Raw genomic sequence first — 26,544 nt, 5'->3', positions numbered from 1 at the left:
CCTGATATATTTCGTGAAAAATGATTATAAGCTCGTGTAAACGTGTGCAATTTAATTTATAAAGAATAGTAAAGTAAAAAAGTAACGTAATGCCTTTTTTCATAAGGGCTTTACCTCCAACTATCAAATTAGTAGACGCGGACGGAGACGACTAGCAAACATATTGGACTATTAAATTCTCATAATAATTAAATAAACTCCAAGGCCTAGACCAGTCTTTCTCAAAATGGGCGATAACGTCCCCTTGTGGGCTCTGAAGGCTCTACATAGGGGCGGTAAAGGGCCCAGAGAAAATTGGCGGATGTTGAAGCGGATTAGGGAGGCAATAACTGAATTCTGTTTTTCTAATATTTTAAACTAAAATCGAAACCTACCTAACTACACTACATCTATTTTTTTCGTTATTATTTATTTCGTTTTTTCGTTAATTTTGGGCTACAAAAGCCCAAACCCGCAATTTTACTCTGGATAGTTCAACGATTTTTGTTAGCATTCCCATCGTCGTATTTTATGTTGAACGTGGATTTAGTGATGTGACAACGTTGCTAACTAGAAAGAGAAATCGTTTACATGTTACCGAATGTGGAGAATTACGGCTGTTTTTTTGAGTAAATTCGAGTCTGATATTAACCAAACTTGTTAAAAATCATCAGATTCATCCTTCACATTAGATTAGTTTTAAAATTTAAATTGAAATGTTTTGTTTTAATTTGAATAAAGGTTTTTCTAAATATTATTCATAAAGTTGCATTTTATTGCTCTCATTAGAACAGTCTCATTTAAAATGTAAGTTCGAACTCAGAAACAGGAAAGACTCATACGGCTCGTTATAATTATAGTAGTGATTGCGATTGTGATTTTTAAGATGTGGTAAAGTTAAAAATTTTAGGGGGCGCTAGAAAATAATTGATTCTCAAAGGGGGGCGGCAGTCGAAATAAATTTGAGAACCTCTGCTTTAGATCACAAATCAAACCCACTAAACCAGCAATACATCCAGACCAGCTTTGCGGATCCAGCCTATAACCGCTCGGCTTTTAGAGTGAGAATGGAATTAGAAAAAGGTGTAGTTTAATCTTCTTTTCGCAAATCTATCAAAGAATTAAGCAAAAAATTTTAATCAGCAAAGTGATAATTCTGGCTACAAGGTTTTCCTGCAAGTAATTTTCCGCATTATTGAGGGAAAAAAACCACACCTTCCAACTCTCTGTGGGAACTTAATGTAACTATTCTTAGAAGGATTTAGTGTGAGTAAGGGGAGATCTGAAGAGATAGGAAATTACACTTTCTCTTAAGATATGGAAATCAAGGACCGTTTATCACTCAGGTGGTAAAATGTAATTAAGTGTTTGGAGGTCAAGTAGTGCTTAATGGAAACGGTCCTTCAATTAAGGAAGCAAGAACAGTGGGTCTTACTGTTGATGAAGGCACCTCTCCCTTCTCTCATCGGCAAGTCTAATCCTCGCCTCGAGCTGTTTGGTAGCTTCTCTTTTAACTGGCTTCCTTCGCCCTGAGAGCCTGCTATATGTAAATCTCTTTACCTTCTTAGCGAACAAACAAAATGTTTCTTTCTAAGATGCCTTTAAAGCAAGAGCGTCGCCACCAAAAAACTAAATATTATTAAGAATTAATTGGAATAGTAAGTTTAGTTGTAGAAAAAAAAAAACAAAAACGGAGATACAACTTCACTTTTTGGAGGTTTTCAGGAAAATGGCTTCTACGATTTTCGCTTAACTTCCTGTTCACCCAATTATAAAGATCTAAAACATTTACTTAAATAATTCTTTTTGTATTTGAGTTCGTTTTAGGGCAGCTTTTAGGAGGGATGTTTTAAAGGGATGAAAACGTTGGGTTTTCTTCAACCCACTGAAAACCAGTGGTAGTCCAGTTTTCTTACCTCCATCTCTTTTAACGCGGCGTAATAGTCGCTGTCTAAAACAATGGATCCAACATTCGAAAGTATCTTTCGTGCTGAGAATTCCTACAGCGAAAAATTCAATAATTATCCAGAGAGAGTTTGACCACACAATAAAGAGAAAACCTAATCTATATACTCTCCCCGTTAATGGTTTCCTAGTATTACCACACTTTGTGCTGTCTCTCTCTCACACTTATGGAATATGGGATCACAAAGTGTCTGATGTTTAAGGTGTCCGCTTTATCTGGTAAGACATGTTTTGGGTCTCCAAGTAGATTTTACTGTATGGCGTTTCCTCTCTCCGCTTCTAAGTCTCTTCCAATCACTTTGATTGTATGTGTGTTCTGGACAATGTATCCAACAAAAGGACTCCTAAAGTTCCTCCTCTTCTACTTCTAAATGTATCCTTAATACCAGGGATACGATGTGACTATAATGGCCAATTTTTGCCCGTCATTTCTTGGAGGCCATTTACAGATGTTTTATACAATTTTTAACACACAGAATACTAGTTTAGTACAGTGGAGTCTCGGTTATCCGTCATGGCCGGGACCGCACACGTGACGGATAGTCGAATATACGGATAATGGGAAAAAACGGGAAAATTTCCAGATTCTTTTGTTTAACGTGTATAAAACTTTGTATTAACTGGTATACATATTTTATACGTTTATACGCTTACGCCTTAAAGGTCAGCTATCTTTCATTATTCAATTCATTCTATTGTGTATTAGAATTAATGAATACAATGTCTGCGACATCTAATCGGTTATGTGGGCGGTTTTGTTTGTGGTTGATCTTTTTAGGGAAAAAAACCCACAAACTGTCGAATGATGGACTCGAGTATGTACCTAAAAGACAAAGGTTAATTGGAATAGATGAATAAAAGGGTGACGGATAACCGAGACTCCACTGTAAAAGAAAAGATACGATGCGACCCTTTAACCTCCTCTTTCCAATAAGAGAATGATGTTTACCATTTTGATTCATCCAGTTTTAAGAAAAGTTTTTGTTTTTTATAGCTACAAGAATCGAAGTATTTTATTATTATTATTAGTATTTTTAAATCATTTATTGTAATTTACCACTGCAACAATTGTTGCAACAAGCAAATATGGTAAAAGAAAAAAGAAATACAAGAAAATCACAAGTGGAGAAGGCACCCAGTGGTGCCACTCCAGTAACTTGTTTTGCTCTCACGATAAGAGAAGATCACGAGGCCATCTTCTCTTCAATCTCCTTAGAGGATTACCTGGTAATGTGGAGGAAGATAGGTGTTCTATGAGAGGGTTAGGATGAGCTGCTGTAGATGAATTTCATTTGAAGAAACGAGTGTTAGCAAGATCTGTAATTAAAGGGATTTTTAGATCATTATGGATAGTGAGGTTAGATACATAGAACGGAGCGTTAAGAAGTTTTCGAAGTATTTTTGACTGTAATGCCTGGAGGCGTAGTGAGCGAAAGCAGTATTGCCCGAGTGTTTTCCTTGACGTCGCTCAGGCGTTTGACAGGGTGTGGCACGAGGGACAAACGGTTTAAGCTGAAGGAGATTCTTCCTCATACTTACTACCTCATCCTCAAATCTTACCTAAAAGATCGATATTTCAGAGTGAACTGTGGAGCAGCAGACTCTGATATCCGTCTAGCTGGTGTTCCTCAGGGCAGTGTCCTAGGTCCTCTTCTTTACTCCTTATATATAGCAGACATACCTCACCATCCAAATACCATTCTTTCCACCTTTGCTGATGATACTAATCTTATCTCCTCATTCCGATCCTCTTATCGCTACACGAACTCTACAAACACACATCAACCACTTACAGAACTGGCTTTTCGAATGGAGAATCAAAACCAACGTTACGAAGTCAAAGTTTATAGTATTTACTCTCAGACGGAAAAGACTCCTATACCAACTGTGGACAAAGTACGCTACCTTGGACTGCACTTAGACAAACGGTTGACATGGAATCCCCATACTAGACTGAAAAGACAAGAAACTAACCAACGCTACAAACTTCTCGCCAGACTACTTGACAAACGATCGAAACTTAACCTACATAACAAACGACTCTTATATCTACTGTTACTACGACCTATTTGGTCATACGGCATCGAAGTATGGGGATTTTATTAGTAAAATTGAAACTTGAAACTATTTATTTGATAAAATGTTTAAAATTAATTTTAGAAATAAAATAAGAACGAGATGATTGCAATCAGGATTTCTATACGATATATGGCGTTCAAACACTGAAATCTGAATTAAAGAGACAGTTATCAATATTTGATGATACAGGTTTATTTCCAAATGCAGCGCTTTCGCCGATCTACTGGGATATTGTTTAAATCCGATCATCTACTGATGATTTGTCAGGTACTAATCAGCTTAAAGGATTAACGTTTATTTAGGGCACGACTACCAGTTCAATCCTCTGGAGTCTAGGGAGTATGGAGAGAGGGGGGAAGTCACTCTGAACCCCCCACCCCTAACTTGCTGCCTGTGTACTACAATTTCACTAATTCAAACCATGAGAGAAATACGGATAATATTTTAGTAGATCTCTGGAAAAAATAAAAAAATACAATTTTAACTTTGCAATTTGTTGGCTGTTTCTTAAGAGTTTTATTCTAAATAATACGTAAATTCTATAATTTATCTTTAAATTTCATCAGAGACTCATTTTAAGACACAATGACCCAGGAGCAAAGTGCAAAAAATGCTGTCCTGTTATAATTATAACTTTGTTATTAGTAAGTCAAAGACTTGAAACCAGATTTAGTAACTTTGCAACAATATACAATGATGCGACGAGCAAATGTAAGCTACACAGATATGATGTTAATATGGCGGATTATCCTATATTGAATACTGGTTTTCTGAACTAATATTGAATAAACGTATAGTTGAAGAAATAATTGAGCCGTTCGCTGCACAAATAGCTCCAGTTTTTGAAATATCTTAAATTTAAGTATCAAAGCACTTGGTTCAGTCATAGTTTTTTATATTTATAATAAATTTCCCAAAAAATAAAGATTAACCCAATTAAACGACAAAATTGTGTTGGTCATTTAATCCAGTCGAGCCTCCTATAAAGGACACTCTCACTAGCGTCCACCTCCATTTACGGACAGTTTTTGGATTTCCCCGTTTTACCCCTATACACTTTCTATATAAAAGAACCTCCGTCTAACGGACACTCTACATAACGACCGAGGACATTGATTTTGGGGAACAGATTACATATGTTTCACCTCCCACCAACGACCACCTTATTCTTAAAAGTTCGTTTGACGCGGTGATCAAAATAATTATCCCTCTCTCAAGTTTTTGTTTTTTTCTGGTTTTTCCTAAAGTTTCCTATATAAGCTCCATACATCTTGCACCATTTTAATCATTTTTCAATATTACTTTGGACGAACAATATTATTTTTTCCGATATGTCTCTCAAACGAAAGTGGTTAACTCTAGAAGAGAAAATAAATGTGTTGAAAGATTTTGCAAAAACCAAATCGAGCCATCGTCAACTTGCCGAAAGGTTTGTTCTATTTTTCTATGATAATTTTACCAAAAATTATTATTGTTATGAATAAATGTGATGATTATTATACAAATTATTAAATAAGTCAATAATATGTAGTTTTTTGATAAATTGTTTGGATAATTAAGAAACATTTGATGCATATCATATAGCTAAATAATTATGCAATTATGTACGTTTTTAAATCTATTAATAATAAACAATTTTTAAATAGATGTTTGGAAAAAAGCCCATATTTTTTCATTCTGAAACTTGCCTACCTCCTTCTAACGGCCACCTCCAAACAGCGGCCACTTTGCTTTCCCCCGCCAGTGCCCGTTACCGAGAGGTTCAACTGTAGTAAATAATTTATTTCATAAGCCATTTTGATAAACTCCGAGCTCTAATGTAAATCGTTGCAATAATTCAACTCAAATACAGTAGCAGGTGCTGGATTATAACGGTAAATTTATTTGAATTTATATTATAAACAGGAATTATAAAAAACAAAGTATATTATTTCATCGCATTCCTCCATTTTTTGTTTTATGGAGTCAATCTAGTTGTGCAGTGAACGGCTCAACTAGTCCTTCAACACTGGATTTGAGCAATAGTGAATAGGCAGTAAGCAATCTTAAGGAGATTCTCTAAATTCCACAACAGGGTCATCTGACATACCCTCTGAACATACTAGACAGACAGAGATCGATGAGAGTATCAACCCTCCAAAAAATGGTCTGCTGAGTGCTTTTAAGTAGAGATATGAAGCGACAATGGCTTGGTTAGGAAATCTAACCAAGAATCTGAGAGATGCCCTTGAAAGACCTAGCTATTTCCTCCTGTCTAAAAAGAGCATTATGAATGCATCGCTAATCCAACGGACATAACTTGTGATGAATAGTTCAGAAAAATCTTCAATTCGGAAATTTGCCAAGCTGAAAAAAAGAGCTTCGTACCAGGAAGACAGAAGTAAAGAAATAATAATGTTTTACAATAGCTCTTGATTGAAATCTGGTTTACCCAATCGGAACTAGAAAACGTAGGAATGAGTGGCCCGTGAGTTGCTTGTTGTCCCAGTTTAGAGCAAAAGCCGAAGAATTATAAAAGAATATACTTTGTAAATCAAGTTTATTGCGGTGGTTGATTTCCTGTCAAATGGAGAGTTCCAGATGAGGCTATTGTCGAGTAATCAACGGATTCTGTAGACATTCTGAATAGGGTTTGTAATAGATGGGAGGAATTTTCTAATTGGGAACAATTTCTAATACTTTCACTACTTGTTTTCACTGAAAGCCTTGGCTTTTCTCATGGTCTCTTAATCATAGTGCATCAATGGAAGGAAAAACTGCACAATAATTGCCTCAATCTGAGAACGCCTCATTTTATTGATGCATTTACTTCCGCTCAGAGGTATCGCAAAGCACAGCGGATCTTGAAGTCCTGCTCTCTGATGACAAACTGCAGCCTACAGAAATTTCTCCAAGCCAAGATAGCTCAGAAATCTCAGAATCTGAGCGAGTACTAGGTAGGGTTTATCCTCGTCTAGCGCCCGGTAACCTCCCAGTATCTTGATCTTTCTTGAACGGTGGCTTTGCAGATGGTTAGAAGGAGTATTGAAGTTTCTCCATCTCCAGGTGAGCCAACCACGTTCCACAGGCCCGGCTTTTTCAGCTGCCTCATGTGTGGAAATCGCTCTGAATGCAGGCGAAGCTTGATTTTTCTTGCTCTATTCCTGAGAGGTTGGTTCAGAGCGTAGTATCAGAGATCTCCTGCTCCACCCTAAGCTTCTCGTACAGGGAATTGTAGCCAATCCTACAAAAGGGTTCAGACCCCTTATATTTGATATCTTTCCTAGCTAGGAAAGTTATTATTTCCTTCTTATTTCGACTTTTTTCCTGCCCTGACACCAAAATTGGGTGATTTTTTTGTTTTTGCCAAAACCAACGATTTGCCTCAACATTCCCAAACCATTTTTGAGCTTAAGATAGCTCAGTTTTTTTTAAATGGCAGCCTGGCTGCCAAAAAGGATAACAATCTCCAAATTTTGATAATTAATGACATTAGATTAAATAACGCATCTTTCAATTATGCAAGTTTCCACCTGTACGATGGGTTCCGAGTATTTGGTACTTGGCTATGACACTCCAGTTCCCTCAGGGGTTCTCGACACATGAATCCTCTGCGTAGACACAACCGCACGACAATACCTCATATTAGCTTTGTATCATTCAAGTATATACATCATAAGGGCTGAAGTGAGTTAGAATTCCAATCCTGAATTGTGGTACCAAATTCTCTTTCACACGCGTATTCGAAGTCAAATTTAAAAAGCTTATTAGGCCCTAGTCAAATAAATAACTGTATCGCAAAATAATACGCCAAATTTATGGATTCGAAATAAATAAAACACTGTTAAATATAAGAAAAGACCGAAACATAGGATGTTAGTGACGTTGAAATGTCTCAAAATAAATTAAAGCAAAAAAAAATAAAAGAAAATGAAGTAAAAGAAGATTTATATAAAAACGTACAGAATACAAATAAGACGGCAAATCGAATCTGTCAAGGGCCCCTAGCTAGAAGCCTTAAAACGAAGGAACAGCTAGAAAACCTTGAGATGTGAAATATTAAAAGGGACAAGGGAGCAAGAACATCCATGGGCAAAGGGAAAAATAACTGTGCTCACTAAAATAGGACAGCAAAGGGAATAACTACATGCGAGTGTTTCTGATGTTGTACTCTTTTTTAGAGCTGTCCCCCAATGTTCGCTCAACATAATCGGATTAGCAACTCTAAACATAATTATGGATAAACCAAATATTTTCATTAAAAAAAATAATAATTGCCTAATTCAGAAAATGGAATCAAGATGAAGTCGTTTGGAAATACAAAATTCTTGGACCACAACGTTCACAAACTTTTCAGTTTAGATTTTTTGCCAACTCAGTTCCACTAAGTCAGGGATGGCGAATCTTTTTGAGACATGGGTCAAATTTTGTTCATTTTTTTTTTCTTTAGTACTAGCTCTTGGGTCACTAATGCCCATTTACACAAGAGTTAAGTTTAAAAATTTTAAACTGAATATTTTCAAAACTAAACATCTTTAAAATTCAGTTGGCTTAACTGGGTAAAACGGGACGAAACCAGTGCTATGGAAGTCTCTTTTTTACAAACATAACTGAACAAAACCTTACAAAAGTGTGTTTTATCTGAAGAGAAATCTAAATATGGTTATTTGCTTTGGGTTGCCGATTTATTTAACAAACAAAATAAGAGTAAAATTATCCATTTTATTTTATATTTTGTGAACACTTTTGCTTTATTTCAAATACTACAAAAGCGTTTATCGTCATTTGCGTTTTAGAACTGTAATGATCAAACTAAAGGTTTATAGATAGCATTTAAATTGCTTTTGTGTCAATGCGTTATTGAAAAAAATACAGATAGAATATAAACTGTCCACACAATTGGAAAATGTAAATCAACCCGCGTAAACAAACAAATGGTTGCCTAGCAATTGTGGGTCAGTGAAAAAGCTTGCGCGGGTCATAGGTTCGCTATCACTGCTCTAAGTTCTTTCAGCATAGAGAAATAGTTTTTCGGGATTAGGGCGTAATATTTGGAGATGTTAGATGTTGGGGAATGCTTCAGCTAAACCTCCACAGCAAAACAATATTTAAAAACCATGTTTGTAATTCTTTTGGTTTTTGTCCAGATTTGATGGCAACCATTGAAGCTGCAAGTCTCCTTATCAAATGATGATGTGCACAGCAAACTGTGCTGACGTAGGAGCGGCATCCTGACAAAGGAACTCCAACCAGGGTCAAGACGCAGGTGAAGACTCAGCCTTTTTAATATATCTGACTTGTTTTAGCATGTCTATCTTGATACAATACTACGTGAACAACAAAAACAAACCAAGAATAGTAAAAAGTAAGAGAAATAACTAGTAATTTTTTTGTGAGAGAATTGAAGTTAACTGATTTTCTGTCATCATCAGGACTGTTCTATTGAATTAACAATATTATTTTTTTCGTTTTAACAATATACAATTCATACGCTGAAGTCTAAGACATTTTATCACCAATAACGCATCAAATGTGTCATACATTCTTTTTTAGACTCCTTATACTTATGCACTTTTATTCCACCACACAGCGTTTAGAACCTAAAGAGTATTTCTTTCATCAATAAAAACATCCAAGTAATTAATTGTACTTCTCCGTGGTAATGTCTATCCAATCGTAGATGGATAGTGAAAGTCTTAGATGCATTGTTGAACATCTTATTTCCGTTTTATGTTCGCTAATTTCTGAACTCCATTAGGTGAACGCTTCTAACAGCTTTTTCAACGTATACAGTAGACGTTTCTTCGTCGGAAGCTATTAACAGGTGATTATGAGCAAACTGTGAAGTATATAGAAATTTAAGGGCTTCCTTTTGCATGAGTGTTAAGGAGGATCAGTGGGAGGAAGCGTCCTTGATAGAGGTCCTTACTAGAAGTACGGTTATTTCCTGTTTCAACGAGGCTACATTCCATAAACTTAAGAACAATGATTACAATATTTTTTTATTTTACTTTTTAATTCTACTGAAAAGAGAATCATTCTAAATTTAAGCGCTTAGAGAAAACAATGTCTGTCCATCTGAAATTTTATACATACGTATTGTGCAATTGCGACTTTCGGCTATTTTGTATCAGTGCAGTGTTGCCAAAGAAAATACTGCATGTTTGCAGTAACAATTATCGCTCTTTTAACAACAGCTAAATTTTTGTCTCGGTTAGCAGTGCTATCTGAGAAAATGTATAAGTACTTCGGGGCTTCTTATCTTTCGATTATCATTGAATTGTTTAGCTTTGATCAATTTTTTAACGGTTAAAAATAAACAAATTTAGAAATATCTGTACATATCAAATGAAATGAACTGACCTCAATCTGAGGTATAAAATGTTGAAAAGACTATTCAACAAACGTTCAAAACTGACCCTGGCGAACAAAAGAAAACTATACACCGCCATACTTGCTCCAATACAACTCTACGGAAGCGCTAAAAAATCGAACATCAACCGATTTCAGACCTTACTATCAACAATTCTAAGAACAATAGTTAACGCTCCCTTCTACGTCTCGTACACTCTGATCTCAATATTCCTCTCGTCTCTGAAATAGCTCCAATCTCGCTACACAAAACTCCACTCAAATCTACACAGTCACTACAACCCTCTGATCCACAACATGTCTACTTCAACACTTCCTTCAAATCCACAGCGCAGACTAAAGCGGCGGTGGCCACGCGACCATCTCAACATATAACGCCGATCTCCTAGGATGGTTGCTGCGTAAGCTTGCCAACCTGGCAAACTAACTAACAGCTTCCATCACTGGATGGTCGTGGTTCACTCCACTCAAGCCCTTGGCGGACATGTATGTGCGCGTATATGTATGTACACACATATATACGCGCATGAGTATTTGGGCCATCCCTTATCACTCATCTCTTTTGCTTGTTGTACTAGATACAGTTCCAAAATAAATAAACAAATTAAAAAAAAAAACATATCAAATGAAGCTGTTTTTCTCCGCACTTTAGATAAAACCTTCCAGCAGTATTATCAGTTGAGAGGAAACATTTTTTAGTTGCGGCATTTTGTTTTCGTGTGAGTGATGACGACAAAAAAAGAGTGGGGATGAGAGATAACCTAATGAAGCAACCAAATAGTGTTCAATTAAAACATTTCCTGCTAATAGAGCGGAACTGCAACTTTTTTTTTTTATTTATCCTTTTAATGAAATTTCCACCTGTACCCACAGGGTGCAATAAAATAAGTAAATGCGATAAGTGTATATGAATAGCGTGGATGACGGTCATCCAGTGTTGGCCACCATCAGTCACCTAGTTGGTCACGGGGCCAACGGCGCCTCAGCCGTCTTCGAGGATTGGAGGGTAGCGTAGTTGTAGACATGTTTGCAGCTAAAGGGTTGGGATGAAATGAGAGATTTTGATGAAAATTTTTATAACGGATTTTGGCAAGTTCAGAGATGAGTAGAATTTGGAGATCTGTATGGATTGTGTGGTTACTAACATAGAATGGAGCGTCTACTATGTGGCGGAGAATTTTAGATTGGAGTGTTTGCAGTCTATTGATGTTTGATTATTTAGCTGTTCCGTAAAGTTCGAGTCCGTAAGTCCATATTGGTGTGAGAAGAGCTGTGTGGAGTCGTCGTTTGTTCTGCAGTGAGAGTTTTGAGCGTTTGTCGAGTAGTCTGGCTAGAAGTTTGTATCGTTTGTTTAGTTCGGTACGTTTAAGTCTCGTATGGGGGTTCCAGGTAAGTCTCTTGTCTAGGTACATTCCAAGGTACCGCACATGGTCGGCTGGTGGGATAGGTGTATGATGTAAGAAGACAGGTGGTGGAATTTGACGTTTGAGTGTGAAGACTATGTATTTAGATTTAGTTGGGTTAATTTTTATACGCCAGTTTTCTAACCAAGGTTCTATTGAGTGAAGGTGAGACTGTAGAGAGCGTACTGCGAGGATAGGGTCAGAGTGTGTGGAGAGAATGGCAGTGTCATCAGCGAAGGTGTAAATAGAGGTATTAAGGTTAGAAGGTAAGTCGGCAGTGTAGATTGTGTAAAGTAGAGGAGCTAAGACACTTCCCTGTGGCACAACAGCAAGGACAGGATAGACGGAAGAGTGAGTAGTGCCTTGAAGAACTTGGAAGAATCTGTCAGAGAGATAAGAGCTGAGTATGAGGTAATAAGTGCTAGGAAGGATGCGTTTGAGTTTCCATAGTAGACCTTCGTGCCAGACTCGGTCGAAGGCTTGCGATACGTCAAGGAATACTCCAGCGCAGTATTGTTTTCGCTCGAGTGAAGAAGCGATGGTGTCTACAACACGATGGGCCTGCTGGTTCGTCGAGTGGCAGCTTCTGAACCCAAACTGATGGTCCGGTATAATTCCGAGAGATTCTGTAATTTCGTGGAGGCGTGGAAACAGAAGTCTCTCGAATATTTTGCTCAAGAGAGGCAGTAGGCTTATCGGTCGATAAGAAGAAGGTAGTTGAGTCGGTTTGTTGGGCTTAGGTATCATTCGAACTGTAGAAAATTTCCAGAGTATAGGGTAGTAAGTAGTTCTGAGAATAGAGTTGTAAATGGTAGTGAGGAAGACTAATGCTTTTTTGGGTAGTTGGAGTAGGATGTTGGCAGTAATTAGATCGTAACCAGGGCTCTTTTTTTTGTTGAGATTAGTAATGACTTGCTTGACTTGGGTGGGTGTGAATGGTTTAGGAGGCATAGAAAGAGGTAGAGGTATGTCTAAGTCCATAATAACGTCTTGAGTATGTTGTGAGTTGAGAACGTCAGGATGCGGAATGAAGACAGTGGAAAGGTGCGTTGCAAGTAGTTCAGCTTTCTCCGAGTCACATTTAGCCCAGGAACCGTCAGTAGTACGAAGAGGAGAGGAGGTAGGTTGAAATTTTAGAATACGTCTAGTGGCAGCCCAAAGGGAGTTGTCTTCAGTAGTTAGAGATTTGGTATATTCGGTGTATTGTTTGTTGCAGTATTTGCAACTTAAATTCGAAAATTTAACAAGATTGCCAACCACAACAGCTGTAGACCAAAAAAATTAAAATATAAAAATATATAAAAGTGTAAAGATTTTATTTATTTATCAAGATAAGGAGCAAAAAAAAAATGGAAGTATTTGCGGTCCAGTGAGTCAGAAGATAAGTGGGCTGCTTTCTGCACCACTTGCTAGCTAGAATATTGTACTCCTTCATCGTACCGAGGACCATCGTGGAGGCAATGGAGGTCTTAACCTTGCATGCACTACCTAAGGTCACTTGCCATAACGTTATATATAAGAAATTCCATCTACCTTTTTCCTATAGTTACGCGGGATGGACTAAATATTAAAATGAAATTTTTTCTATCACCCATTGTGTGGGTTTAAAAGAAACTGAATTCACGAAGTTTACTAAAATTATGCTTATACACTAGGACTCCTAGATCCGCGTATGTGTTAGTATTAATTTGGCTTCCACGGTTATTTTACTCAGTTTTGGACAACAATTTAAACCATAATAATATACGGGAAGGGAATAGCTGAGTGCTTAGAGTACTGGATTCCCACGTGGAAATCCTAGGTTCAAATCCTGCTGCTGGCCTTTAGATTATTTCTATTCCTATCCGGAGGTCGGTAGTGCACTGAAAGAGTTCTGGGCGCCAATGATCTCAGACGTTTACAGGCCTTAAATAAAAAATAATAATAGTAATTTTTTATAGTAAATGCCAATATCAGATGCAGAATCTGCTTGACCTAGTAATTGTCTTCAATCATTCGATGAGGATATTCTTTTGAATTGAGAAAGAAAGCGAAAAATAAAACGGGAGCTGGAAACCTATCCACAAAAATTAGGGTAAAAACCTTCAATTCTTGGCCAAAACGCTTCTTGGTTTATATGTTTGGTATCCTCATATTTCACATACAAAACTCCAGGAGCTTGATCGATGTGTAAGAATCAATTTGAATTTTAATCGAACGCTTCATCCAAAATTGTCCATCATTAGACTGTACAATCCACGGAAAATGAATAGAAAAGGCTTCATAAAAATAGTGAACCTATGTAGCTGAAAAGAGGCTGCTCCTGAAGTTTTATTTCCCGTAACTATAGGTCATCAAACTATCACCTAGATGTTCAGACCCTTCTCCTTCTTGAACCCTGCAGAAGATATGCTCCAAGGTAAAGAGGATCTAGTGAGTGAATGTCCTGAAGAGAATTGTACGGCAGGGCAGATATCTTGTCGGCACATAATGTCCAATGATCTTTCGTTAACAAAGTAGTTATAGCTTGGAAAACTATTTGCAGTGACAAGGGGCTAGTGGTCTAGTGGTCAAGATAGTGGCTTTGTGTATGGAAGATTCCCAGTTCGAATCCAGCGTATGGCTAGTTTTTATTTGTTAGAAAAAATTAGTTTATAGTGAAGTATGAGCTCAGGTCACCTAATTGGTAGTTGGACGTTAAGCCACGCCTGAAAAAATAGGCTATTACTTTACTTTACTATGTGCGGAGACCGAGGGAAGTTTATTCTTAGGACACTCAAATCAGGAAACCTGGCGGTTGAGCGGCCGTGTCACTAAAAGAGCACGTTACACGTAGGGTGCTGGTGCTGGTCCAAAGAGGTACCTTCAAAGGCAAGGTATGATCGCCAAGATTGTCCACTTGGAAAGATGATGTATAAACACTTTACTCCACTAATTCAATTTTCTAATTTGCAATTCGCCTTGCAATCCCCATCTCAAGGCCTCCATCTCCTGTCTAAATCAACTCATCAGGTAGCTTAAAAATGGAAGTTGGCTCCCTAAACAACTAGCTCTCGATTCCTATTCAGAGAGTTTCAGTACCTCTCAACCGATTCTCTGATTATTGTAAAATATTGTCCTAGAGAAAAAAGCGCCCAATAATCTATCACAAGTGCAGTATACTTACATATGTGCAGATTGTAGATCAAACAATTACAAATGTACATATTTATTAATATAACTGCATAAAACTGACACAGCTTTAATATCATTTTTACTTTTATAGATCACTCATTAGCTACATGAATGTTAATTACTACTTGTAGAATTTCGGCAGTGTAGTTTAGCATCAAAATGTAATCTAAGCTAGGAAATAAGGCCTCTAGAGTAAAGGAAGATAGACTTCAAGTGGGTGTACTGTGTGAGGCAAAACCTGGATACTTCAGGGAGCCGCAATAGATTATTTAGATCCGCCCAGGATTTTGGGTTTTACAGCCACTTTCTTCACATATACACACTCGCCAGAAACCTAAAATTCACACTTGGTGAGTTTTTTTCGAACAGTCTACTAGAAACAAGTAACTGTTGACCTTTATTGGTCTATTCTCGAAGATAAAAATATATAAGTAAATAAATTTCAGATTAAAACAAAATTTAATATAAAAATGGCTCATTATTTACTAGAGATCAGTGTATTATTTTGACTTGTGATCGCATATAAAGCGTTGAATCCAAAACGAAGGGCTACTTTATACATATCAATCAATTCAATGGCACAACTCATCACCATGTTTCCATGGCAACCGTACCACATAGTCGACAGAATTAATGAAAACCAATTTATTTACATACGAATATAAATTCTGTTTAAATAATTTATCGTTTTTTAAATGGTAAAAGATCTTTTTGTAATTGATTATAATATTCAATTAGCTTTAATTATGCTACATAATTGTCACTTTAAAAAGAGAAATTATTGATTATGTTGATTTTACATTTAGAGTTTTTACAACAATTATTTTTTGAGATTCGACTTTAAATTGTTTTATAAAACTCATTCTGTTTTAAATAATTGTATAAGGTTTTATTATCTAAAAATAGCAAAGTTCAGACAAAATCTAAATGGAATCAAATTGGTCGAGATAAAAGACTAGTCTAAACCTTCAAGCGTCTTTTTCTAAGGTTCTTAAAATTTTTTAAACATTATTCTTACTCAGTAATTGACACTAACTGTATATTTTTCTGAATAGGCGCTTTAAAGGAAGGGAGGCTTCCTATAAAGGAAACCTCATTCCTCTCCTTGGAGCTGCCATAAACGAATTTCCCTCAAAATTATTCAAACAAAAAAGCAATCACGCATACGTGAGTACAGAGAAAATAGTAAGAAATCTTCAGGATAAATTGAAAATTATCAATTAGAACCAGGACGTCAACTCGAGAGGATAAGCTATTGTACTTCTCAGTATTTTAGCTTTACCAAAGAGTCGCTCTCCAGAATTAAGAGTCTGATTAAGCGAAGGTGCCTGGGGGACAAGCTCTAGAGTGGGGGGGGGGACCATAATAGATCCAAAGGAGTCGCAGTGGAATTAGATTGTTTAAGACGGGCGGTTCCACCAAAAGGTGGAAGGAACGCAGGCAATCCTAATGCCCATTGTTCCCCATGTGGTATAGGCCTTGGGGCAGCCCTACTTTGAATATTATCTTATATTATCTCAGTTTTTTTTTTTGAAAAAGAAGGTCCTGAGGAAAATATATGGCTCCCCGTATGAAGCCATTTTGTCTATGCTTGTGAACATCTAAAGCATCTTAACATTTGATTATTGCTTAGAAAAATCACTCGGAAAACTACTTATTTCCCTATATTAAGAAAAATACTAGCTTTACTGCCTTGGCAATATTTTCAGTAGAAAGGGGATGAAAAAATACATAAAAATGACCTATCACGTGCTCTCCTTTCTCTTTGATAACAAGTTAAAAAATTGAAATATGATTAATATATATCAGATTTTGAAATGTCCTAACACCTTTAATTTTGAAGATATCGAATTGCGGTTTCCAGTTTCTTTCATAACTTTTTATGCTCTTTAAAACATAAATTAAAAATAACAGTTGAGTCAGCTGGAAAGAATGGAGCAGGACAGGAATATCGAAGAAGTTGTTATGCTGGTCATACGGTTGGAGAAAGAAGTAGAGGAAGACAACGGAAAGGATACTTGGATGACGTGATACAGGATCTCAGGTTGTTAGAAGTGAGAAGATGTAGACGGTTGGAGAGAAGTGGAGGAATGTAATTGGAGGAGACTAAGAAGCAGAAGAAGGATGCAAGGAGTACAGAGAGAATTCTGGAAAGGACATCATTAAATCTCAAGGATAAATTGAAAATGATCAAACATTTAGTAAAGATCCCAAATTTAAAGAAAAATGTGGAACAAATTTGTTCAAAATATCGTATTTGAGATGATTGTGAGAATTAAATTTTAAATATTTCCTTTCTTGAGTTTATACAATGAGAAAATAAGAAAAAAAGATTCTCTCGGCAAGTAACTGATGATTCATCAGTGAGTGAATCATACATTCAAGTATGCTAAAGACAATAGGAGAACTGAGGTTGACGTACGAGGTATTCTAAACATCCGGCGGTACCTGAAGTCAGCCTAAACAAACAAGAATCGAGTCATTTCAATACGATTCCAAATTTCATACGAAATCTGAGAAAAAAAGTAAAAAAGTGAGTCAACCATTAAGAAACGTGGTAGGATTTTTTTTATATTTTATTTACGGATAATTTTTCTAATTCAAAACGTATGATTTATATCATCTCAAGTTGTTTTTTATATTGCACTATGATATATTTGTTATAAGACTATGTTTAGACAATCAAAAGACTAAGCTACAGCATAATGACCTTAGAGTGTAACAATGTGGAACGAAATGGAAATTACTAGCCTTCTTTCATCCGCGAACTTAATTCTAGTTTTCTTATAAAATCAGAAAATATAAAAGCACCACAATATAGTGATTGGTAGTTAACGGAAAGACATCAAATTATTATTAATCAATAAAATTAAAATACTGACCTATGATGTGTTGAGAAGTGGATACGCAACGGATGGTGTAAATTACTAGATCTTCGCAGTCTTCTGTGTGCGGCCAACGTTTCATCTTCATCGAAAATAACTGGCTCATAATGTTTGATGAATTCTGATAAAACGAAACCTGAAACAAGAAGACAAATTAAATTAAATAGAAGGGAAAAACTCTAGGAATAGATAATCAAATTGTGGACCATAGTTTGCATCATAAAAGTTCTTAAATAGAGATAGAATAGCAAGAGCTTTTTTATAAATAAAATCTAAATATACGAGTGATGCAATATTTTTCGTGCCTTCTCTGGCACTGAAGATACAACCTGCTTAAGGAGCATTATTTGATAAATTAAGGAATAAGTTTGAACCTTTAAATGTAGAATATTGATCACATAAATATGTGGCAGGAGGTTTCCAATTTTTTTTGGTAATTAAACGCAACTCTCCCAAAATTACCAAATAATTATTAAACCTTCTTGTTTGTAACACATGTAAAATTATTTTTTAGCTATTTTGTCTATGCTTGTGAACATCTAAAGCTCTTAACATTTGATTATTGCTTAGAAAAATCACTCGGAAAACTACTTATTTCCCGATATTAAGGAAAATACTAGCTTTACTGCCATGACAATAGTTTCAGTAGAAAGGGGATGAAAAAATACATAAAAATGACCTATCGCGTGCTCTTCTTTCTCTTTGATAACAAGTTAAACAATTGACATATGATTAATAAATACCAGATTTTTGAAATGGCCTAGCACCTTTAATTTTAAAGTTATCGAATTGCGGTTTCCGGTTTCTTTCATAACTTTTTATACTCTTTAAAACTGTGTACATGAAAATGGGGCTCATCTGCTAATTCTTACTTTTGGACGTGCGTCTCCTGCGTACACGATCAGGAATCTAAAATCAAGTCACATAATCACATAAGTTGGTGATGGGCAACAAATTTTTCCTCTACCATTTTTTTGCTCAGATCAACCGTTTAAGCATGAAATGCATTTGAGCCGTCTTAAAATGAACACAGTGTATAGCAGCAATATGTGACAGATTCCGCATCTGGTATTGCCGATTCAGACCTGCTAGGATCTATCACTGACTGACTACAAGTCATTATCTATGTAACGCTTAGATTCTTGGGAATTAAACGAGTACTGGATAAGAATATAACCTTCCAGGAACTCTTATTCGAAGAGATTTCTTATAACTTCTAGCACTAGAGAGGGTTTTGTAGGCACTCATCTAGCAACAATAAGAGGAGTCAATAAAGATAGATTATTTAGGAAATTCAATTTTGATTGGTCAAAATAAGTATAAGTCCAAGAAATAGAATCAAAATCATGTTAGTACTGACTAGTAGTTAATAGCGCCATTTGATATGCAAGTATTAGCCAATAAACAGGTCAAGGTGATCTGGACCATACAAAGATCGTGGTCTCCGCCGTACACCACTATATCTACTGCATACCTTCTTATAGTTTGTTCAAATCTCTAGGGAGTTCACTATTCTTTCTCAAGTAAAATCTTTTCCATCAACTTTTGTTTTTATAACATTTGTGTCTTGACTGATCAATACTGTATTAGGGTCGTGTTTTTGAACAGAGGTAACTCATGCACTTTTTTCAAAACTTCTTACTTAAGTTTTCTTATGTTGTTCCTTACTGAATTTTTGAAACTCAATTTTCCCCCTTACAATGTTCAAATTTTATGAAATTTAGCCTCAAATGTAGGGAACTTCTATCTCTAAATTCAAGTTCATCGTATGTATGTTGTATTTTATCTTTCATACGTTGTGGCCATGTGATTGGGCCCATTAGCATGTATTGTATTGTTATTTAAAGTAACTACTGTTCGGAAAAAATACTATTTTACTAGAAAACTACGAATTAGTAAAAAAAAAGTCGTGTGAGTGTGCATATTAAATGTTAAAAATTAAATTAGAAATAAAAATCTTTGTTAATTGAGCCGAAAATAGCCGACAATAACCGATCACATTCGGCTAGTTAGAGAAAAGAGAAGAGAAGTGATGTTAAAAAGTCGCGGCTAAGGCAGGTTGGGTTACAGATCCAGTAATTCCTAGAATTCTCTACTTTTTCCAGCTAATTTGAGGTTCTCTAACCCAACCTGCCTTGATGGCATAGGTTTGGACTGAATTTACTGCTCTGCACTTAGTTTATCGACTATATCTCAGGAACGGATGATCGTACAGAGTTCAAATTTGATATTTCGTTCAGGTGACATCACCGGAAGCGACAGTTAATTTTTGGTCAAAACAGCTCCACCGGAAGTACCACTTTACAGAATAGATTTTTCACTTTTTTAACTTTTTCTCAAAAACCGCTGCTTGGATTTTCTTTAAACTTGGTATAATTATAGCTCACAAATAGTTCTATAACTTTTATAGGAAACATTTTTCTGGATTACTTTGATTAAGGGCACTTTTGGGGGAGGGGGTTGGTGGGTCAGTCCGGTAGAATGCCAGTTCGCACTAATATATGGACTTACTCTTTATGGTAGGCCACTCTTTACTGAACAAATATTTTGTAGATGAAAATGGCCAGCATTAGGGTCTGTGAGATCTAATAAATTCTAAACAATATTTGTTGAATGCAGTATAATTTCTTAAATGATATCAATTACTATAAAATGTCGGTTAAACATGTGCTTTTTAGAACGTTTCTATAAAACTGAAGTATGAATGAAATGGATATTGTAAAGGTGACAAAACGAAGTACACTAAGATTGTTGGGTTATCCGCAGAAGATAGAGAAGACGAGAATACCGCATATGCTGTTCACTGTACACCGGGAAAGGAGAAGATTAAACAAAACCTGAAATTCACTGGTCACAATGGCTGGATGACTATGAGCAGAACTGCGAAGTCCTGGTAGAGGAGGATGGTCCAGTATAGAAACAAGTGAAAGGGAGAAGTTGAGGAGGCTAAGGTCCTCTGTTGCCAATGAAGAAGAAGTGACTATGACTTTCTTTACTGGTGACGTTTTACCTGGGATTTCCCCAAAAATATTTCAACTCGCCTCAGAAAACCTTCAGATACGATATTACCTCTGTGCTGGTTACATATAAATTAATTTCTTACATAATAACCGCTGATTTCTTCACTTCACCAACTAATTTGAATACCATTATAACCAACTAAGTAATCTTTTACGTTTTATTGTTTTAAATTATCATGTACCTAAATTTAAACAGTATTAAATTCAAAATTAGCTTCTATTCGCTTAGAATATAGATTAATTACACAAAATAAGGTCAAACTATTGGTTATTGCAAGTCAGAGAGGAGTTTCTAAGAGTGAAAAGTAATAAAGTAGAAAGAAGACAAGATCAGTTAGAAGGAACACCTCGGCTTAAGAATGTTAACCTCGGCTGGACCACAGTCCTGTATTCCTTGAGTAGTGAGAGAGAGTGGTACTGCCCACTCGACTGACACCTACGGAACTCTTCAAATAACACATTCCTGCTAGAACTCCTCCAGGACAGTCGGTTGGAAAGTATTAAAGGTTAAAAAATTGTTTCTAGTTAGAAATTAAAGACAAAGAACAAGTGATCTTTTGAATTTAATTATTATAAATAAAGCCTATATTCCGAAATTTATGCGAACAATTACTAATTACAGTAATAAATTTAAGGTAAAAATTAATTTATATATTTTTAATTACCTCGCTTCTTTCAAAGATGTTATTTAGATTTCTCTGTTCAATTACAATTTGACAGGAAATTCCTTAACCATGAGTCATAACAACTTGTTCTCATGTCCAGTATTTTGTGATTATGCTACAGATAAATCCGATATTCGACAGAGTCCGTTAGAAGAAGTTTTAATGATATAAAAATGAAGGTTAATTCTGGTTGCCCAGTTAAAATAAACAGAATATTTCCCCTGTTTAATTTTCATCTTTAGCTTTCTTTAATGGCTACATTTCAAAATTATAAGAAAGTACTTTTTAGACCATAATGTTATTTGCTTAAATACTTATGAGAACTGAATTGACGGAATTAACATTACTAGTACAACCACCTATAATTGTATTTTTAAAGTTATTTCGCAGCAAATTATTCTCAGGACATCAATAGGTATTTCTCTATCTCTAACACTTGTTCTCTCTCCGTCACTCAGTCTGTGACGTCAGAATATATACGGGGTGTATACGGAAGAGTGGTCGAAACTTCGGGAGATGATTCAACAGCTCAAATGCAACAAAAAATATTCTATTCACTTAGGTCTGATTCTCAGTAGTGTCCAAGATATTTGCATTTTTAACTTTTCCGTCGATATTCGCGTTTATCGCCATAAAAACGGCCGTAACTTTTCTATCCTTTATCCTACAACAAATCTGCTTATTCCAAACGAAAGAGCATTAAATTTCCTATAAATTTGCTAGGTTACTAAAACCATTAAATGGTTACTAAAATGGTAAAAATTGATATTTGAGTAAATTAGTAATGAAAAGTCAGTTCGCTAAATCCCAGTTTTCTGCATTTACACCCCTCTGTTCGGGGTAGAGTTTTATTAAAAACCAAAAAAATCTATATGATCTTGAAGCTCAATAAATGCGCAACTTTTTCTGAAATTATGTGATTCCTTGATCCATTACCCCATTGAAAAAATGCAGTTGAAAATTTTAACAAAAATCATCGAGAACGAAAATTTTAGACATTAAAGTAAAAATTTCATTGTTATAAGAATAGTTTTGAGGCTGTGTACCAAGCAGATTTATAGGAAATTTAATGCTCTTTCGTTTGGAATAAGCAGATTTGTTGTAGGATAAAGAATAGAAAAGTTACGGCCGTTTTTATGGCGAAAAACGCGAATATTGACGGAAAAATTAAAAATGCAAATATCTTGGACACTATTGAGAATCGGGCCAAAGTGAAGAGAATATTTTTTGTTGCATTTGAGCTACTGAATCACCTCCCGAAGTTTCGACTACTCCTCCGTATTCACCCTATATACAGAATTTAATACGCACCAATCGCTAATAACTTTTTAGGAAAGTGGAATTTTGCAAAAACCCACAAACTAAACTATATGTTTTTTCGGGTCTAGTTTTCAAATTTTCCATCCCCGATGCCTGTATCTTCATTTTTGGCGGAGTTACTGCCAAAAACCTGATTGGGGTTTCTTAAAGACAATTAATTTTGACAATGGTTATGAAAACAAGATAAAAAACTGTGAAAAATGACGTTAACCTCGTTTCGATATCCCTAATATTAGTTGAGATATTTAAGATCAAAGTTACAATTTTTTCTATTCATGATCGGTTTTCAATATTAATTTCCCACCAGAAATACACGTTTTGGGAGGTCCTCTGACTGCAAAAAACAAAAATGTTTTTTGTGACGCTAAGAACAAAAATAATAATAATTGTAGATTTTAAAACACGTATTGTAATTTAATGGTTTTGGGTGAATCAGGATAAATTTGTTTTATCATCAAATAAAAGTAACCATCACATCACTTTAATGTACCCCAGTATGCAAGACTTCTTGACCTATGATTACGGTAAGAATATCTAGCCAGGGAGGGGCGGTTGTTGGTATAAAAAGTTGCATTTAATTCAAACTTAGTATTCTATTTTGGTATTATTTTAGCTTCAGAAACTGTAGTTTAGTCCAAAAAATTCTTGAAACACAAGTACAACTCTACCGGTGTGATTTCTCAGTTTTTCACAAAGAATTTCAGAGGAGAGGGGTAAAAAAAAAAAAAATGGATCCTAACCGGAACCGTGGACTCTTTTACTGTACCAAGTGTAACGAAAGTACTTAAATACAACTTTTAAGAAGAAAGAAGGAAAATTTCCTGTACTTAGAATAATCCAGCTTCCAAAAATAGTCAAAAAAATTAGAGAGATGACTCAACCATAGCCATGGTGGGGGGATAGCTAACAAGAACGCTGAAGACGCAGGATTTGGGAGTTTTTGAGAGAACACTCTCGGCACTGATCACAAAATCAATCTACATAACCTTCATTAGTTTCTATAAATGATCATTTATCGTCAATTTTGCTTTGTTTTCTTATTTAATATATATTTGGTTTTCTATCTTAGCCATGCCTGAAAATGAATTGCCACGTACCTGTTATGCCGCGTGGCTTGACAACATTGATAGCCCTAGCATCCTTCTTAACTGGAACGCTGATTTGCGAAAGCAATTAGAGATTATTGGGAAAAAACAGCACTTACCGAATGGTAAACTGACTGATATCACGGCAAGATTTACCAATAATCTTATTAGTAAGGATGTTGAATCTGTAAACGCCAGATTTAACACTTGCCTTAGGAATATTAGCAGCTTTGGATTGGGTGGACATTAAATGTCACATTAATGTGATCAAGAGTTGCCAGTCAATTAAGATTAATGTCTGAGAAGAAGCCTCAACTCTATATCCTCGGTTGGGTTTATAAGTTTACGAGGGTCGTTTGAAAAGTCCGTGCAAAAATAAAAACTACTTAATTTTTTGGGGTAAACCTTTTTTATTTTTCAACATAGTCTCCTTTTAGGCTTATACACTTCGTCCAACGCTGCTCTAGTTTGTTGATCCCTTCCGAATAATAGGATTTGTACAAGCCTGAAAAATAGCCATTCGTTTCTGCAATCACCTCCTCGTTTGAATAAAATCTTTTTCCCGCCAGCCATTTCTTCATATTGGGGAACAAATAGTAGTCCGAGGGAGCCAAGTCTGGAGAACAGGGGGTATGTGAAACGAGTTGGAACCCTATTTCCATTAATTTTGCGACCACAACTGCTGAGGTGTGAGCTGGTGCGTTGTCGTGATGGAAAAGGACTTTTTTGTGGGCCAATCGTGGGCGTTTTTCTTGCAGCTCGGTTTTCAAACGGTCCAATAACGATGAATAATATGCACCTGTAATAGTTTTACCCTTTTCCAGATAGTCGATGAGGATTATTCCTTGCGAATCCCAAAAGACAGTCGCCATAATCTTTTCGGCCGAAGGAACGGTCTTCGCCTTTTTTGGCGCAGATTTCCCCTTGGTGACCCATTGTTTAGATTGTTCTTTGGTCTCAGGAGTGTAGTGATGTATCCATGTTTCATCCACAGTGACGAAACGACGCTTCACACGATTTCGTTTTTGGTCAAGCGTGAGCAATCGCGGCGCCCATCTTGCGGATAGCTTTGTCATGTCCAAATGTTGATGCAAAATATTATGTACCCGTTCATTCGAGATGCCCACAGCACTAGCAATCTCACGCACCTTCACTCTTCTGTCATCCATCACCATATCATGGATTTTATCAATGATTTCTGGAGTAGTAACCTCAACAGGGCGTCCAGAACGTTCAGCGTCACTTGTGCCCATATGGCCACTCCGAAAATTTTGAAACCACTTATAAACTGTTCTAATCGAAGGTGCAGAGTCACCATAATGTTTACCAAGCTTCTCTTTAGTCTCCTCAGGCGTTTTGCCTTTCATAAAGTAGTGTTTAATCAACACACGAGATTCTTTTTCGTCCATTTTTTGAAAATCACTCGACTTCCTCGATTCAAACGAATGCCAAACACAAAGAAATAGACCGATCTGGCTGAAACTTGGTGTGTGTTCTACCAAGAGATGCTACTAACTAAACATAACCTCGATACGCGCCAGTAGCGCTATCTCTCTGACTTTGCACGGTCTTTTCAAACGACCCTCGTAATACTGATTCCCCCTGTCCGTTATGTGGAAAAAATAAAGATGATCTAATTCATTTCTTAATTATCTGCCCGATATAAGATGTCTTAAGAGCCAAGTATCTACATATGCATAACATTAACTTTTCTTCCAGTGTTCAACCTAAAATTGTGTTGGAGGGTCTCTTATGTTTCGACTCGGTAGACAAAGTAAAATATATGTACTTTTATATAATTAACTCTGTGAAAATTATAAATTTGTTTTTGTTAATTTAATAGCACTTTTATTATTATTATTATTTTATTTGCAAAATTGAATTTATTTTTGTTTTTGTACTCATTCTTTTCCTTTTGTCATGTATTTTATCTTTTGTACTTCATCCGAGTAAAGGCACGGGTCAACCCCTTGCTACAATTGTACATTATAAGCAAGTTACAATAAATAAATTAAATGAAATAAAAAAAATATTTGGTTTTCTAAATTTTATATTAATTTAGTTTTAACTCGTAAATATCTTCATTTCTCTATCTTTAAAACCTCCAACACAAGCAACAACAGTCTCAACAAAAAACCATCTTAACCATGAACATGTTCCAGTTCGTAAACCCGTATATTACGTTGACATGACTCTCTAGAGGCAAAAGTTTAACCCCACATAACTTCTCCATAACTCCTTTAAAATCATTTAGGAGCAAAAAAAAAAAAAAAAATGAAAAAGGAAAATCTGCTCGCGTATCATCCAGCTATGAAATCATTGAAGCGAACAAAGAAGGGTACACCAGCACCGTAGTCCATCGACCCTAGCCACCAGTACATTAGATCTAGCCGTAACCGTCCATTATTTGCTAGGTTTTCCTTTAAAAAAAAGGACTTCCAACTGTGAAAGCCTTACAAAAAACTTTTTAATTTTCCTTTACTAGTTTCCTGGAGAAGTTCAAGAAAATTGTCCAATGTTTTAAGGATATAATTTGAACGGTTTTATTAAAAAAAAATAAATTCATTAATCTTGAAACTGCAATAAGCTAAGAAGCCCCAAGAAGAAGATATTGCAACTTCAAAAGAGCCATCATTCCC

At 35.9% G+C, this 26,544-nt stretch overlaps 1 protein-coding gene across 1 annotated transcript in view; it reads right to left on the bottom strand.

Moving 5' to 3' along the window:
* The window catches only part of Kul (Kuzbanian-like), a 460,233-nt gene that overhangs the window by 407,410 nt on the left and 26,279 nt on the right, over window positions 1–26,544 (bottom strand). The window contains exon 2 of the mRNA XM_074129116.1: window positions 17,813–17,951. Coding sequence (XP_073985217.1) covers window positions 17,813–17,951 — 139 coding nt within the window. The remainder of the gene's footprint in view (window positions 1–17,812; window positions 17,952–26,544) is intronic.

This window comes from Rhodnius prolixus, unplaced genomic scaffold (genome assembly GCF_049639745.1).
Source record: "Rhodnius prolixus isolate KJV_2025 unplaced genomic scaffold, Rpr scaffold_9, whole genome shotgun sequence".
Classification (NCBI taxonomy): Eukaryota; Metazoa; Arthropoda; class Insecta; order Hemiptera; family Reduviidae; genus Rhodnius; species Rhodnius prolixus.
The sequence above is the reverse complement of the archived record's forward strand: the minus strand, read 5'-3'. Positions and strand labels throughout refer to the sequence as shown.